The sequence below is a fragment of the Oreochromis aureus genome, linkage group 15 (assembly GCF_013358895.1).
Source record: "Oreochromis aureus strain Israel breed Guangdong linkage group 15, ZZ_aureus, whole genome shotgun sequence".
Lineage (NCBI taxonomy): Eukaryota > Metazoa > Chordata > Actinopteri > Cichliformes > Cichlidae > Oreochromis > Oreochromis aureus.
Window position 1 is genome coordinate 9,281,696 of NC_052956.1, and position 14,835 is coordinate 9,296,530.

The following is a 14,835-nucleotide window of genomic DNA, read 5'->3' on the forward strand; positions in this document are numbered from 1 at the left end:
TCTCTTAAACACACACACACACGGAGGGAGCGAGAGAGAGAGAGAGAGAGAGACAGACAGAGCGAGTCGCTTTAGGTGCCAGATAAAGAGGCAAATGCTCAGAAGTGCCCTGCATCTCCTCCTGTTGTTTCGGCAACCTTACATATTACGCTTATTACACTGTCCAGCTGCCAGTCATGGAAAACAACTACTTTGAATTTTAAAACAGAAGGCACTCACAGGACTCATCGCATTGGACGCAAAATTCTTGGCACCCTGCGTAACAGGCGCATTTGTTTGGATACTCTCTGCACAGAAAAAAATCGGACTACTTTCCGTGAATTGATTTCCTGAAAACAGATTTATAGAGCTACTTTTATGAGCTGGTATGAGCAATTACAGCAAAGCTGGGACACACAGTGTTATAGTGCCGCTCCCTGATTCAGCACCCAGTGATGGATAGCGCTCATTGCGCGGAAACTGATGGCACAGTACTCGCTCTCCTCCGGTCCAAACAGCGCTGACAGTGAGCAGAGACGGAGAGTTATGGATGCTGAGATCTAAAGTAAGTCAGTCAGAGCGCTGTCACTGTCATTCCCCGCCCACAGACTTGAAAGCGGTTATCGTGACAGTAGCTGTGATGTGGTCCTAACGTGCTTCTCAGCTGCGAAGATGACAGATGTTGCTCACACTTTTCCACATAGCGTTTCGACAGTGGACGGAAGCTGCTCCGTGCTTTCTTGTGAAGTTTTCTTTGCTGTCAAGAGGACGAAATGGGATCCAACCACCTGTTCTCCGCCGGGACAGCTTTTATTTGGGCGCTACTCTTGAGTCCGGCCGGTAAGTACTTTTACAACTGTGTTTTCTAGTGGGCTAATGTTAATGACAGCAATAATAGCAGGTGTGTTTGAACCATGGGGGTTCTGAGAGATGAGCAACTGAGCAAGTGCAAAGAAGTAAGTCACAGACTGGAAAAATATATTCTAACCTTACTGTTAAGTTATGCTCGGCACTTTTCAAAATTAAAGGTGAGCGGATCGATCCAAACAGGGATAGTATTGATGTCACTGCTAGTATCGGTATTGGATCGATTCTAGCGCGATACGTTCGATAGTTTGTTTCCTTCCTTTAAGTTTAGTGTGTAGCCCACTGAATTGTGTTAAATAAATTATATATCTGTTTTTAATGGAAAAATATACCTCAAACATGCATTATAAAAAAGGAGCAAAAAGGCTGTTCTTAAATACATACCTTTATATGTTAAAAATATTGGTATCAATATCTGCAATATTAGCCCTGTATTTGCTTGGTATCAGAAATTTGCAGTCTCACACATGACTACTTAAAAGGCTCACGATCCTATTTTCACATTTAGTTGGATGTCTGTTTCATGCATTGGGAACTACCTCTTCATTTAGCACGTTCACCTCCAGAGAAGCAGCCATTTAGCTCATGAGAAAAGAAGTTGTTGTTAGGAAGATAAATAGAAGAAATGTAAGAGATAAATGAAGGCGTTTGCTTCTTTCTGTACAAAAGCAGGACAGCGGACAACATAACAGTGTGACAAATGAGCCACACAAATTGGTGCAACAGCTGATAGTCATGCTGCTGAATTTTCAGAGGAAGTTAATCTTGTTTCAAAAGCTACAAACGGACCAGAGGAAGAAACATCTTTAAAGGAATAAACTGAGAGAAGACTCGATCAGTCGATGCCAGATCATGTCTCAATTTTTTGCTTTTGTTATGAAATGATTTAAGCTACAATTTCTTACGGTCTAGTGCATACTTTTGTGGAAACAGTGTTTGATTCATTCAAGCTTGACACTGAAGCCCAGTTAGCTACTCTGGAAGTCCAGTTTTACATGGATGTCAAAATTTATCAGTTGCAATCATAACTTATGTGCACACAAAAAGCATTCCCATACAGAGATTGGAGATAAAATGAGTTCTTGTTGAAAAGGGTTTCAAAGCACCAAATTTACTCAGTCTCTGTATGCTTCAGTTATCAAATGTGTAGGTAGACTACATAACCATATGCTTATTGGTATGACACAGATAGATTTCAGCTTTCTGACTTAAACCCTGCAGTTTTTCACACACACACACACAAAGAAAAGATCTGTGGCATTCTTTTAGTGAACTTTTTACAGTAATTATTTGACAGCCCAATTTCATGAAAAGCACCTCTGGCCAGAGAAGCTGCTGACTCGATGATCCAAACTGGTCAGTGTTTTAAACACCTTGCCAAGTGACTTGGCTAAGGTCCAAATATACTGGGCCAAGTGTGCCGGATGTTGAAGGTGTCACCTCATTTCAACTCTCCCCTGGCATGAGGTTTGATATGTGGCACCCAAGAGGCTTTTTTCCAGCGCCACATCTGGTCTTTCCCAGATGCACGGACAGATGAATGCGCGCTGCCCCGACTGTCAAGACAGCAGATAGGAATTCTCTAGTGCCTGCTTGTTTGCCAGATTGAAATTAGTTCATGATAACAAGACATGAGCCCAGGTGTACCTTAGGCAAATTGAAAGTGACTTCACATATTGATTACCACGTCTAATGTATATTTACTGCATCAACAAGATAAGAAGGACCTTGCCAAATTTTGCATCCTTTGCAGCCTTTTGTTGGTAAAGCCAAACCAAACCAAGCCATTCAGTTAGCACAAGCAATAAATCACTGAAGCAGATTCGCATGTATTGCTTGGATTAGCTCTGTGCAACATGTAAGTCCATCAAGTGGTCATCGTCTAGTGGCCTGTCCTACAGTTACAGGTTGTAAATACATGGTAATGCTGTCAACAGAGCCACAACTCACCCATGGACAGATAGTGATGTGTCCTTGGCTAAGCAACCATGGCTGCTGCCAGATGAAGGTGGTCCAAGGTTTCATTTGAAGGTCCCTTGATGGAAGCACACTTGAATGGATCCTATTATAACCTCTGCTAAGAAGCAGAGCTCCAGAAACATTGGTGTATTAGTGACATGTAAATGTAATCACATGTTAATGGAGTTTTTTTTAAAATTTTGATGCAATTAATTTTTTTTCTGCTTTGAGTAATTGAACAAGTAGGCAATATATCAGTAAACAAAAATGCCACATGATTAAATATTTTGACATTATTGAACGAGTATTTTCTTTGAAGCTGAAATCTAAACGAGAACAAAAACCATCTAAAAGTTATAATCTGCCATTTTGCAAAGACTTTATAGTGGGTGGTTTAGCATGAACAAAACAATATATTTTTAAGCCGTTAGTTAGCATTACAATTGGACTGAATGAGTGCAGCTACATCTATATGTTATGTAAAGCTAATCTCTTCATGGATGTAGACTTCACTTTACAGATATGTGTGTTAGGGCTGGGCCATATACCGTTCACGGTAATACCGGTATAATGTTAGGCAATGATAAGAAAATTAAATATTGCGATACAATATGGGTAAAACGCGCATGTGCAGTGTCTTTGTTTTCATACGCACATGGCAGAAAAAGCATGGCAGCCACAGAGAATGAGAAGGGGGAAAGTGGATCATTGAATGACAGATGAACCAGAATTGGTTTGTAAAAATGCTGCAACTCCAGTGGTGTGGAACTGGTTTGGCTTTCATCCGTCAGATACACACCAAAGCACAATTTTTGGTAGAGCATGCAAGTGGGCCGTCGTTATTAACACCGTGTTTTTCGGAAAATAAATCGCTCTTAAAATACTTTGATTTTCTAAAAAATCGACAGTGCCCCTTATAAACCAGTGCGCCTTATGTATCAGTTCTGGTTGTGACCTCTAACCGATTTTATGTGGTACACGGCACTCGAAAATCTGTCAAAAAATGTTTAAGTACGACCTCGTAAGCTACGAAGCCGCACCGCTTGATGGAATGAGCATTACGGCTACCGTAGTCAGGAGCCTTGCGGAGTGATACGTACTGTGCTTCAACATAATGTTACCATATTGTGTGTGTATAACCTCTTTTTAAGTTTTGTGGATATTATACATGGTTATGCTCAGGATCTGTGAATGGTACTCCTGGCCATTGATCAGTGGTCGTTGATCAGTGGGTTTTGGTCAGTGGTTGTTGATCAGTGGTCATGAGAATTTGCATAATTAAGATTAAGGAACTGACCTCCCAGCCCATTGTTCCTTCAGTGGGCTGGTTTCAGTCATTATGCAAATGTACTGTTTATAAGATTGGGGAAACCTGCTGAGACTGAAGAAGTCACATGGATGAGCGACAAAACGTTTCTCCCACAAAACGCTACGTCCAGATGAACAGAATCAACTTTTGGAGATTTACTTTCCTGGATGATTGAGAATGCATCAAGACGTTTTGGTTAAACTGTCAGCAAGGAATTTGCATTAAAAAAAACAGCTGCTTGTTTAAGTGAAAATACTTTGTTTTTAAAAAAAAAAAAAATTTGCACTAATAAAGTTGCGGAGTTGTAAAGTATTTTGTCTCCCGTCAATTATATTGTCAATTATATCGTTATCGCAAATTTTCAAATATATATCGTGATAAATATTTTTGGCCATATTGCCCTGCCCTAATGTGTGTTCATTTATAAGAAGTATATCGATGTAACATGTGATATTCTTAGACTGTCAAATTTATCAGGAACCCTTCACACAAACAATAAAGTGACAGTTTAAGAGGTGCATTGTGCCAGTACCTAGGCAGGTAGATGTACAGTAATAGCAAATATAAAACACATTCAAGGTACTCAATACAAGTTAGATGCAAGTTATTGGAAAACCAGTCTTACTGACCAATATTAGCTATTTGCAGATTTATTGGTATTGACATTTACACAGGCTGATAAGTTTAAATTTAAGAAGTAGAGGTGAGAATAGCAACTCCGAACCATATTATGAGTGTTGATGTTGAATACTTTGTCCACCGGAGGGCGCGCTACAACTTCCCTGTTAGCAACAGACATTTGGCATGCCATAAACACAACAACCAACTGATCCGAGCGCAGTCACATGAATCATAAATGACTAAATAAACAACCACACATAATAAATATAAGGGAAATTTAACTGCACGGTGGCGCGGTGCATTAGCACTGTTGCCTTAAAGCAAGAAGGGCCTGAGTTCAAATCAGCCGACTGGCCCTGATTCAAGGGGTTGTGTCTGTGTGGGTTCTCTCCAGTTTTGTCCCACAGTCCAAAGACATGCAATTAGTGTTGCCAGGATGATTGACGATTCTAAATTGCCCATGGGTGTGAATGTAAGTGAGACTGGTTGTCTGTCTCTCTGTGTTAGCCTTGCAAAAACTGGCGACCTGTCCAGGGTGTACCGTGCCTCTCGCACTATGACAGCTGGGAAAGGCTCCAGCCCCTGCTACTGTGATAAGGATAAGTGGAAGAGGATGGACAGAAATCTGTTTGTGTTTCTAAAAGAAAGAAAATTGTGTTTTTCAAAAATAACCAAGTAGTGGTGTCGATATCAGTCTTAAATGCAATAATATAATCATGAATATATATATATATATATATATATATAGCTCCCAGCATCAGTATGTGAAAACAAATAAAAAATTTGACAAACACACACAACCATTAGCCTCCACTCCAAATCAGGAGCATCAGTTAATTGTTTCATGCATCAGACGTAACACAGAGTGACAGACAGCTCAACAATAAACACCCTTCACTGGTGAGAAATTAGCTCACCTCCACTTAACAGTAGCGAGTAATGATGTGTGTAATTGACTCTGACTACACTGATGAAGGTGGAAGCAGTAATCCCCAAGGGACGGGATTCCTGTCTATTTCCATGCTTTTCATTCTGCAGAAACACAATACGGTGACTCAGTCCCAGCTTGTACACAAATCTGTCTAGAGTGCATATTCAGAATCAGTTTAATCAAGCCGCCTCTCACTGCGAGGTCTTACATACATAATAATAAGACTTTAGAGATTGTATAGCTGAAGTGATGTTACCGTCGAGGGGAGGAGAGACGCTTCCTTTGTCTCCACCTTCTCAGCTTGAGAGATTCTAGCAGGCAGCCCTCAAGGGGAGCCGAGATCAAGAGATCAAAAGATTTGCTAAGATGTGAAAAGTCGATAAGACTTTACAAAGAAAAGTCTTAGATGTTTAGAGTAGGCTTCTGTGATGAAGCACGACATGTTCGCAGTTCTCTCTTGCTCCCAAAAGCAACCCAGATGCCAGCCAGATTTACTAGTATTTGTTAAGTGAAGATTAGGAGAGAACCAGATGACAGAACATGGATGTCATCCCAACATATACCATTCAGCTTCCTCTTCTTTCATCCCGTTTCAGTCTTAGAATGACATACCATTCAATATTAACTAATAATATTAATGCATTAAAAAAGTGCAAATATATTTAGTGTCAAGATACAGGCGAGGTTTTTATCACAAACACCTTTAGTTTTAACAGCCCCATGTTAGCTTATTTAAATGTTAACAAACTCTATGATGCAGATCCAAGAGAGATGAATAAATATATTAACCGACAAGAGAATAGAAATATTACAAATTCCTAAATTACCCACTTATTGCATTTGTCTTCTATAAATGGCTAACTACACCAGTAATGTATCCACAGCCCTCTGTGATGAGAAGACCCACTCACATGCTGAAGATGACCTTTTCAAGACCCTGTTCGCTGGGTACAACAAGTGGTCGAGACCTGTGCCAAACATCTCCGACGTCGTCATTGTCAAGTTTGGACTCTCCATAGCCCAGCTTATTGATGTGGTGAGTGTTTGCCTTGCGTTTCCCACAAAGAGCTGGTGATGTGGCAACCGATGCCTCTAGTGCAGGGCTAGGCAACTCTAGGCCTGAGTGCCAGTGTCCTGCAGGTTTTAGATCTCACCCTGGGTAAACACATCTGAATCAAATGATTAGTTCATTACCAGGCCTCTGGAGAACTTCAGCTTTAAATCAGCTGTGTTGGATCAAGGACACATCTAAAACCTGCAGGACACCGGCACTCGAGGCCTGGAGTTGCCTAACCCTGCTTTAATGTTATTCAGAAAAAATAAATGAATGTTCCATTCGATTCAATTCAATTTTATTTATACAGCACCAAATCACAACAACAGTTGCCTCAAGGCGCTTTATATTGTAAGGTAGACCCTACAATAATACATACAGACAAAAACCCAACAATCATATGACCCCCTATGAGCAAGCACTTAGGCGACAGTGGGAAGGAAAAACTCCCTTTTAACAGGAAGAAACCTCCAGCAGAACCAGGCTCAGGGAGGGGCGGCCAAAGACATGCTGGGGAAAAGAGAGTTAGAGATTAATAACAAGTATGATTTAGTGCAGAGAGGTCTGTTAACACAGTGATTGAGAAAGGTGACTGAAGAAATAACACTCAGTACATCATGGGAATCCCCCAGCAGCCTACACCTATTGCAGCATAACTAAAGGAAGATTCAGGGTCACCTGATTCAGCCCTAACTATATGCTTTAGCAAAAAGGAAAGTTTGAAGCCTTATCTTAAAAGTAGAGATAGTGTCTGTCTCTCGAATCCAAACTGGAAGCTGGCTCCACAGAAGAGGGGCCTGAAAACTGAAGGCTCTGCCTCCCATTCTACTTTTAAATACTCTAGAAACCCATATGATCGGTGATGATAGGGTTATGATATTTCTGTGCATTGACTAAATACAGTGATGCCTGTACAGTATATACTCAAACTTGGGTTTCAAGGTTAGTATAGGCCTGTTCATGGGTACACTACATCCCACAGCTATGAAGGAAGCTGTGTATATGATTTCCATAAAGTCATTAAAGTTGCAGAAAGTTATATTTGAGTTTTCCTTTGACAAAACACCAAGAAACACAGACATATTTCTCTGGTCTGAACCCCCGGTTGACAATTTTAACAATATTTCCATCATTCTCGCTCTCTATCTGTCTGTCTTTCAGGATGAAAAGAACCAAATGATGACAACCAACGTGTGGCTTAAACAGGTTAGGAAATCTAGTGTCAGTGTTGATTTATTATTAAGGTTTTATTTTTATTTTTTTTTTATATTCAGGAGGGGATATGCTGACATGAAATGTTAGGAATGCAAAAAAGCATTCGCATTGTTGAAGTTTTGACGAAGTGAATGACTCATATGATGAATACAAATGGGGCCACGGCCCTCCAGACTGATTCGTGTTGTTTGTGTCTCGCAGGAGTGGAATGACTACAAGCTTCGCTGGAGACCGTCTGACTATGACAACGTGACATCCATAAGAGTGCCGTCAGAGCTCATATGGGTACCAGATATCGTCCTCTATAACAAGTGAGTCTGAGATAAAATGTAAGGGTTACTGCATTTCTTTTCTTGGCTATCTAATTAACTCTTTATTAAAATAAATATAAAATACACTCAGACCTACAGTAAAGCTCAGTTGTGCAAATGAGCGTATGAGAGTAAAATAACTATGATTGTTCAAGAAATGAATATCTAATATTCAGTTAAACAGCTTTACTCTGATATTTGTTGCATTTTGTTTAACAAACTCACTAAAATCATTCATCTTTTATTCTGATTAATATACAATTGATTATTAGTCTATTCAGTTCTGAACTACATAACCAATCACAGTTATTTCTCTCTACTGTACTGAGACGCTGCTGAACACTTTAAGGTTTGCCAAAATGCTTCAGAGGATTGTAATGGCAGATTTAGGGCTGTCTAACAGCTATGCTCTTATTGTAGTATGACAAAGGAGTCCAAACTCACGCCTGTTGCCTTAATGGTATGTGTAAGAAGATGGCACCATCTAGTGGTCTTTGAAAACAATGGTTTGCTCCTCTTTCTCATGTTTCTTCCAGTCCTGATTGGGTGGCTGGTTTTATTTGTACCTTCTGAGATATATGCGGTACAGTTTACACGCTGATGTAAACACAGCTCTTTATTATCTGTTTCATTTAGCAAAATGAAAAAGATACTGCATTTTATATTTTGCATGTCTGTTAGTAAAAGTCGGTGGAGTGCATTTCATTTCATCGAAATGAAGGCAGCCTTTACATGTCTATCGCTTCAGTGGGAAACTGATTGCAAAAACCACTTTTGAGAAACCTCTCCCATCACCTAAATTCACCTCCTGGAGATTAAACCGAGCACGCTGATGATAGGTTTCTGCTCCAGCGCGCTTGTGTAATCACAGTCTGTATGTGAAATTAAAAGAGGTGAGACTGATTAAATGATAAGGACGTATGATTACGTCTTCTGCTGAAGCTAGTGTTGCCATTAAAGTGGTGAATGGACGGGAGATTACAGTCAGTTTTTCACTACATAGTTTCCAAAATGAAAAAAAAAAAAGGAAAACGAAATAAAATCTCAGGAAAGAAGAAGGGGAATAGAACTGATCATATTGAAGGTTATGATTTCTTATCTGATGTAGCCTTTGCTCTCAGATGAGGTCTATTGTGTGTTTCCATGACTTATATGACAAACTTCTCCTTCTGCAGTGCTGATGGTGAATTTGCTGTGACCCACATGACAAAAGCTCACCTATTCTACACGGGCAAAATTCGCTGGGTGCCTCCTGCCATTTACAAGAGCTCTTGCAGCATTGATGTCACCTTCTTCCCCTTCGATCAACAAAACTGTAAAATGAAATTTGGCTCCTGGACTTATGACAAGGCCAAAATTGACTTGGAGCAGATTGAAAATACTGTGGATCTCAGCAACTACTGGGAGAGCGGTGAATGGGCCATCATCAATGCTGTGGGAACGTATAATACAAAGAAATATGACTGCTGCCATGAGATTTACCCAGACATCACCTACTTCTTCATCATCCGACGTCTTCCCTTATTTTACACAATCAACCTCATCATCCCCTGTCTGCTGATCTCATGCCTCACGGTTTTGGTTTTCTATCTACCGTCAGACTGCGGTGAGAAGATCACCCTGTGTATCTCTGTGTTGTTATCCCTCACCGTCTTCCTGCTACTCATCACGGAGATCATACCGTCCACATCCCTTGTTATCCCTCTCATCGGCGAGTACCTCCTCTTCACCATGATTTTTGTCACCCTGTCCATCGTTATCACTGTCTTTGTCCTCAACGTCCACCACCGCTCTCCCAGCACTCACAAGATGCCCCACTGGGTCCACTCTGTGTTCCTGGACTTGATTCCACGTTGGTTGTTCATGAGGCGGCCCGCACCGGATGGCCGCCGTCGCAGGCTGCTGCTCCTTCAACAGGAAGCGGCGGCAGAGCGGCGGCAGCTCCGAATAGCCGGGTATAAATCGGGCAACTGCATCAGCACCTCAGCTAACTGGCTAAGAGATGGGACCACACTGGAAGACCCCGAGAGAAGCTGTTATGAGGACTTGGAGCTGGGAACACTGACATCCTATTTCTCCTTCCGTCCTCCTTCGCCCAGACCTCCAGGGTCAACTCCTCCGCCACAACAAAAAACCCCACAGAACAGCCAGAGCCGACAAGAGGTGGTGGCAGGGGGGAACAGGCACTTAACTGGAACCAGAGGTAATTCCACTCCTCGGCCGGCTAAAGTTGACAATAAAGTGTCACAGTCAGCTTTCCTGCTTTCACCAAGTGTCATGCGTGCATTAGAAGGGGTGCACTACATTGCAGACCACCTGAGGGCTGAGGATGCTGACTTCAGTGTGAGTATCAACATCTAATATAAAAGCAGAATGGCATTTTGTTCATTTGTATTACTGATGGTATTCCAATTTACATTTATCTCAGTTATGATACAAAATCATACTCTGGGCATGTTGATTAGATAATACCTGTGCAAAGTGCAATCAAAACATCCTACTACTCTATATAAATTAAAAATCATACATGAGTTAAATTTGGCTGCCATACACTTCAAGATTGTCTTCAAGCCACAGACGACTCTCAGTGTTCCTCCTATGTTTGAAATGCACCCTGGAAGTTTTGTTCTGACCGCCTGCTGTTCAGTGAGTGCTGAATATTGTCCATGCATTTATGCATTTATATAAATACATAACTGTACATAGTTCTTTCAAACGCAATTTCTTTTAATACTAAGGCCTGCAATACCTTCACAGCCCACAGGGGGACCCATCCTACACTTTGGGAGTCACTGCAGTAGAGCCTGTAGTGCTGAAGATAAAACTGAATGACTCACAAACAAGCAGCTACTGAAGGTGGCTGCAGTACAGGCCTAACAGAGAATCTCCAGATGAGAATCATCCAAGAATGAAAATAATCTTTATATTTTTAATTATGAGTTTGTCCATTTATTTTTGAGCCATTCCAAATGGGGGATTGTGAATAAAAATGTATATAATTCCTAAAAAAGTTAGGGCAATATTTTTGTAAAACCCCATGAGTTGAAGTGTGCACCTAAATCTCATCTTGATTGTTTGATTTAAAATCCACGGAGATGGTTTGCAAAAGCAAAGCTGCATTTGTGTCGTCTGACCTAACTGTATACTGATACCCAGAACATGTAAAAAATAAATAAATCTTAAGCTCTCAGTTTACCATGACACCTGACAAAAAGAACCAAAATAAGGAGTATATACTGAAGTTTGATAACTCAGTCTTTTAGTGTCTCAGTCCGTAGTCTCTCAGTAAGACTTTGTCCTGCCAAAACAACTTGAACATCTTCCCTTTGGTTGTTAAAAAATATTATTCAGATTTTTATCAATATTGCGCCTCTTACTGGATTTGAAAAACCAGACAGGAAGGCAGAAAGCCTGCAGAGTATTCATGGACAAAATAGCAAGCATAAGAAATTTAGCATACTCTTTGTTATCCTTAGAACTGATCCCAGCTAGTATAGTGCGAGAGGATATGTCACCATCTGACACAGGGATAAGATATTCGCACTTCTGGGCAAATTTGAATAACAGAGTGAACATAATCCCACTAACTGCATATCTTTGGACTGTGGGAGGAAACTATACCCGGAGAGAACCCACACAAACAGAGCTAGAACATGCAAACTCCACACAGAAGGCCCTCAGCCTCAAACTCGGGATCTTCTTGCTGTGAGGCACCATTCTGCCCTAGAAAAGTAACTTTTAAATAAAAAAAAATACAATTTTTTTTTGTGTCATATATAGGAAGTTACTGAAGAGGTATAAAGACTGGCTTTGGCAGCTGAGTGACTGAAGAGAGCTTTTCTGCAGACAGATATTAAACTTCAAGGGCAGATACATGGAGCAGTAATGCATGGAGCTAAATCCCATTATATGCATAACATCACACTGAAATTACTGTTGGGAGCAGCTAAGAAAGAACTGTTTAAAAGTTTGATTGGTTACAGACAGGTTGTAGCAAATCGCATTGACAGAAGAAAATAGAAGAAACCGGTCAGCAAAAGTGAGCAGAAATGTGCATGAATATATGACATAGCTTGTGTGATGAGTATTTTTTCTTATGAAACATATTTTTCATAGCAAACAATACCACCCATGATGTGAATTATTATTTAAATTCATAATCTTTTTTCTGTTCTTGTTCTCCCCCCTTCTCTGTTACTTCTTTCTGCACAGGTGAAAGAGGACTGGAAGTATGTCGCCATGGTGATTGACCGTATCTTCCTGTGGATGTTCATTATTGTCTGCCTGCTTGGGACAATTGGCCTCTTCTTGCCCCCGTGGCTAGCCGGCATGATTTAAGGCTTCTGGGAAAGGGTTGAATTCACAGTCACCTCCTCTTGAAAGATACTTTAAAGTGTAGCTGAACTCTTCTTTAATCTGACTCAACTTTGTGTAACTCGGTGCAACCCAGGCGTCCTCAAAAGGCCGTTGTGCTCTTTACACGTCACCAAATATAACTTATGAATAGTGGAGACAACTCGGCTATTTTCATATTCTTATTCCCAGTTGGGTAAAAATCAACTACAATCTACATTTTTAAGGGAAGATCAGACTCAGCTACCTACTGTTAGCTATAAAGTCTTGGCTCAAGTTTCATCTCAGACGCACTTTGTCAGCCTCAGGTTTACTCCTTAAGCATCATCTGTAACATTTCTCAGGTTGTTTTTGACCTGAATGCAAACATTTGCATGTTAACATTCACTAAAGTTAACATGGCTGTTGAAAACTGTGCTGATGTTGGTATTTTAATGTGCAAATGTTAATCCCTTTTTAGCATGTTAGCATAACATGCTAGTTAAATATGTAGTGCCAACGGCTGTGTTAGTAGGGTGTCACAGTGATCACATTTTTCTTTCCTATAGTTTCAGGGATTGCAGCTTAAAACTCAACAACTTAATAACATTGCATTCACTGATAGCAGAGGGATCAGTGGAAGCTGTTTGTCATCTTGCTGTCTTAGCAGAAGTCAAACTCTGAATCAGACTCAGTTTATCATCCCAATGTTAGCTTGTTGTAAAAGGCTCAAGGATGGAGATTAAAACATTAAGAAAACAAGCTTGTTTTAAATTCGTCTCATTTTCATGCTCTTTACTTCATAGTTTTCTGTCTGTCTTTTTGATATGTCCAGAAAATGATGAAAGCGGCTATATGTGCAGGCGGGGCCATGCGTGTGTCATCACATGTCATCTGCCTTAAAGGCGTGAATAAAGGTTTCTTCAGCCAGGACACGCGAAGGCTTGATATTCCATACTTATGTGTTGTACCGAGTGAATCGACTGAAAGGGAACTAACTACTAGAGTCTATTCTACATTTGAGTCGTATTTTAATAATATTTGTCATGAATCTGTTCTCTTGGATTCTAAGCAAAGTTTTCTTTGACCACATATTCTGGATGGTGGTGAATAATCCTTCAAGAAATGGGCATTCAAATGTGATATACTCCTCAGTGCATCCCTAGTCTGATTTTAGTAGGGGTAACTGGACTGGCTGCGCCAAAGGGGATCTTGGATAAATGACTAAATATAATAATTTTCCATTTAATTTGCCACCGTTGGTCAGTGGTATTGCTCAAAACTGCTTCATGAAGTTTTGAATTCATTTGGTACTTTTAAAGGTTTCCAGTCATGAGCTAAAATATGAAGAGCTTAGTCTGTGTTGCAAGATTTATTAGGATTCATCCGCTGGAGCCATCAAATGCATGGAAATTTATCACAATCTGTTCAAGTTGCTATGATACTGGTAAACCAGTGAACGTTTAAAAAATAGGGAGAATTAAATATGTAAACAATGCCATCTGGGTTACTTTTTATCAGATTAAAAGTTGTTGATGACACTGTTCTCTTTGTGTATGGTGGGATGAACACCCATTATTGTAGACTATATTGGATGATTTGGGGTGACTTGGTTTGGACAAAAAAATGCATCAACACAGGTTTTTCATTCTGGCGATGCTGCAACAATTCCAAGTATTTTTGATTGAGCATACTATACAATAAAAACCCATGAAACAAATTTGAAAATTTGTCTGCACATTTTAAAAAAAAATATATTTTTCTTGTACAGTATTTTTTGTATTCTTTTATACAAGAACTGACTCTGAAACTACACTTAATGATCACCAGTAAAGACTTATATCTGTAAATGTTCCTATCTCCTTGAGCTTTCAGATGACCTCATTATGTAGATAATTATACAGTGGCATTTAGAGGTTTATATACAATCATCATGGGCATGAATTTCAAGGTAATGCTGGCTTCTAATGATTTATTTAAATTGTTCTTCTTCCAGGAGGGCAGGGGGGTTATATAGCATACATCTTTCATGACTTTAAAAACAAGAATTGGTTGCAGATCTTTCAATTTATTTCATGTTTTCTCTAATCCACATACTCAAAAATATACATACAGGTTTAAATATATATGCACTTCCACTAATATTTGGTGAAATGTCCTCAACCAGACACTTTTGATAGCCGTCAACAAGTTTCTGGCATAATTGTGACTGAATACTTGAACACTCTTCTTTGCAGAACTGACAGAAGTCATTTGA

General features: G+C 40.0%; 1 protein-coding gene across 2 annotated transcripts; it reads left to right on the top strand.

The window, feature by feature from the left end:
* Positions 1-103: 103 nt before the first annotated feature.
* On the top strand, positions 104-13,337 carry chrna2b (cholinergic receptor, nicotinic, alpha 2b (neuronal)). 2 transcript variants are annotated; one of them, XM_039599001.1, is made up of 6 exons: positions 104-819; positions 6,551-6,702; positions 7,882-7,926; positions 8,137-8,246; positions 9,422-10,589; positions 12,459-13,337. In XM_039599001.1, exons 1-6 carry the CDS (start codon positions 753-755, stop codon positions 12,582-12,584), a joined length of 1,668 nt encoding a protein of 555 aa, XP_039454935.1. In that variant the 5' UTR covers positions 104-752; the 3' UTR covers positions 12,585-13,337. The 2 variants fall into 2 exon arrangements, with proteins under 2 accessions (XP_039454935.1, XP_039454937.1); XM_039599003.1 differs by having other exon boundaries at positions 9,422-10,449.
* Positions 13,338-14,835: the final 1,498 nt, after the last annotated feature.

Coding starts and splice junctions, on each gene's coding strand:
- chrna2b (XM_039599001.1), top strand. CDS start 753: ATGGGATCCAACCACCTGTTCTCCGCCGGGACAGCTTTTATTTGGGCG. Junction 7,927..8,136: donor CCAACGTGTGGCTTAAACAG/GTTAGGAAATCT, acceptor TGTGTCTCGCAG/GAGTGGAATGACTACAAGCT. Junction 8,247..9,421: donor GATATCGTCCTCTATAACAA/GTGAGTCTGAGA, acceptor CTCCTTCTGCAG/TGCTGATGGTGAATTTGCTG.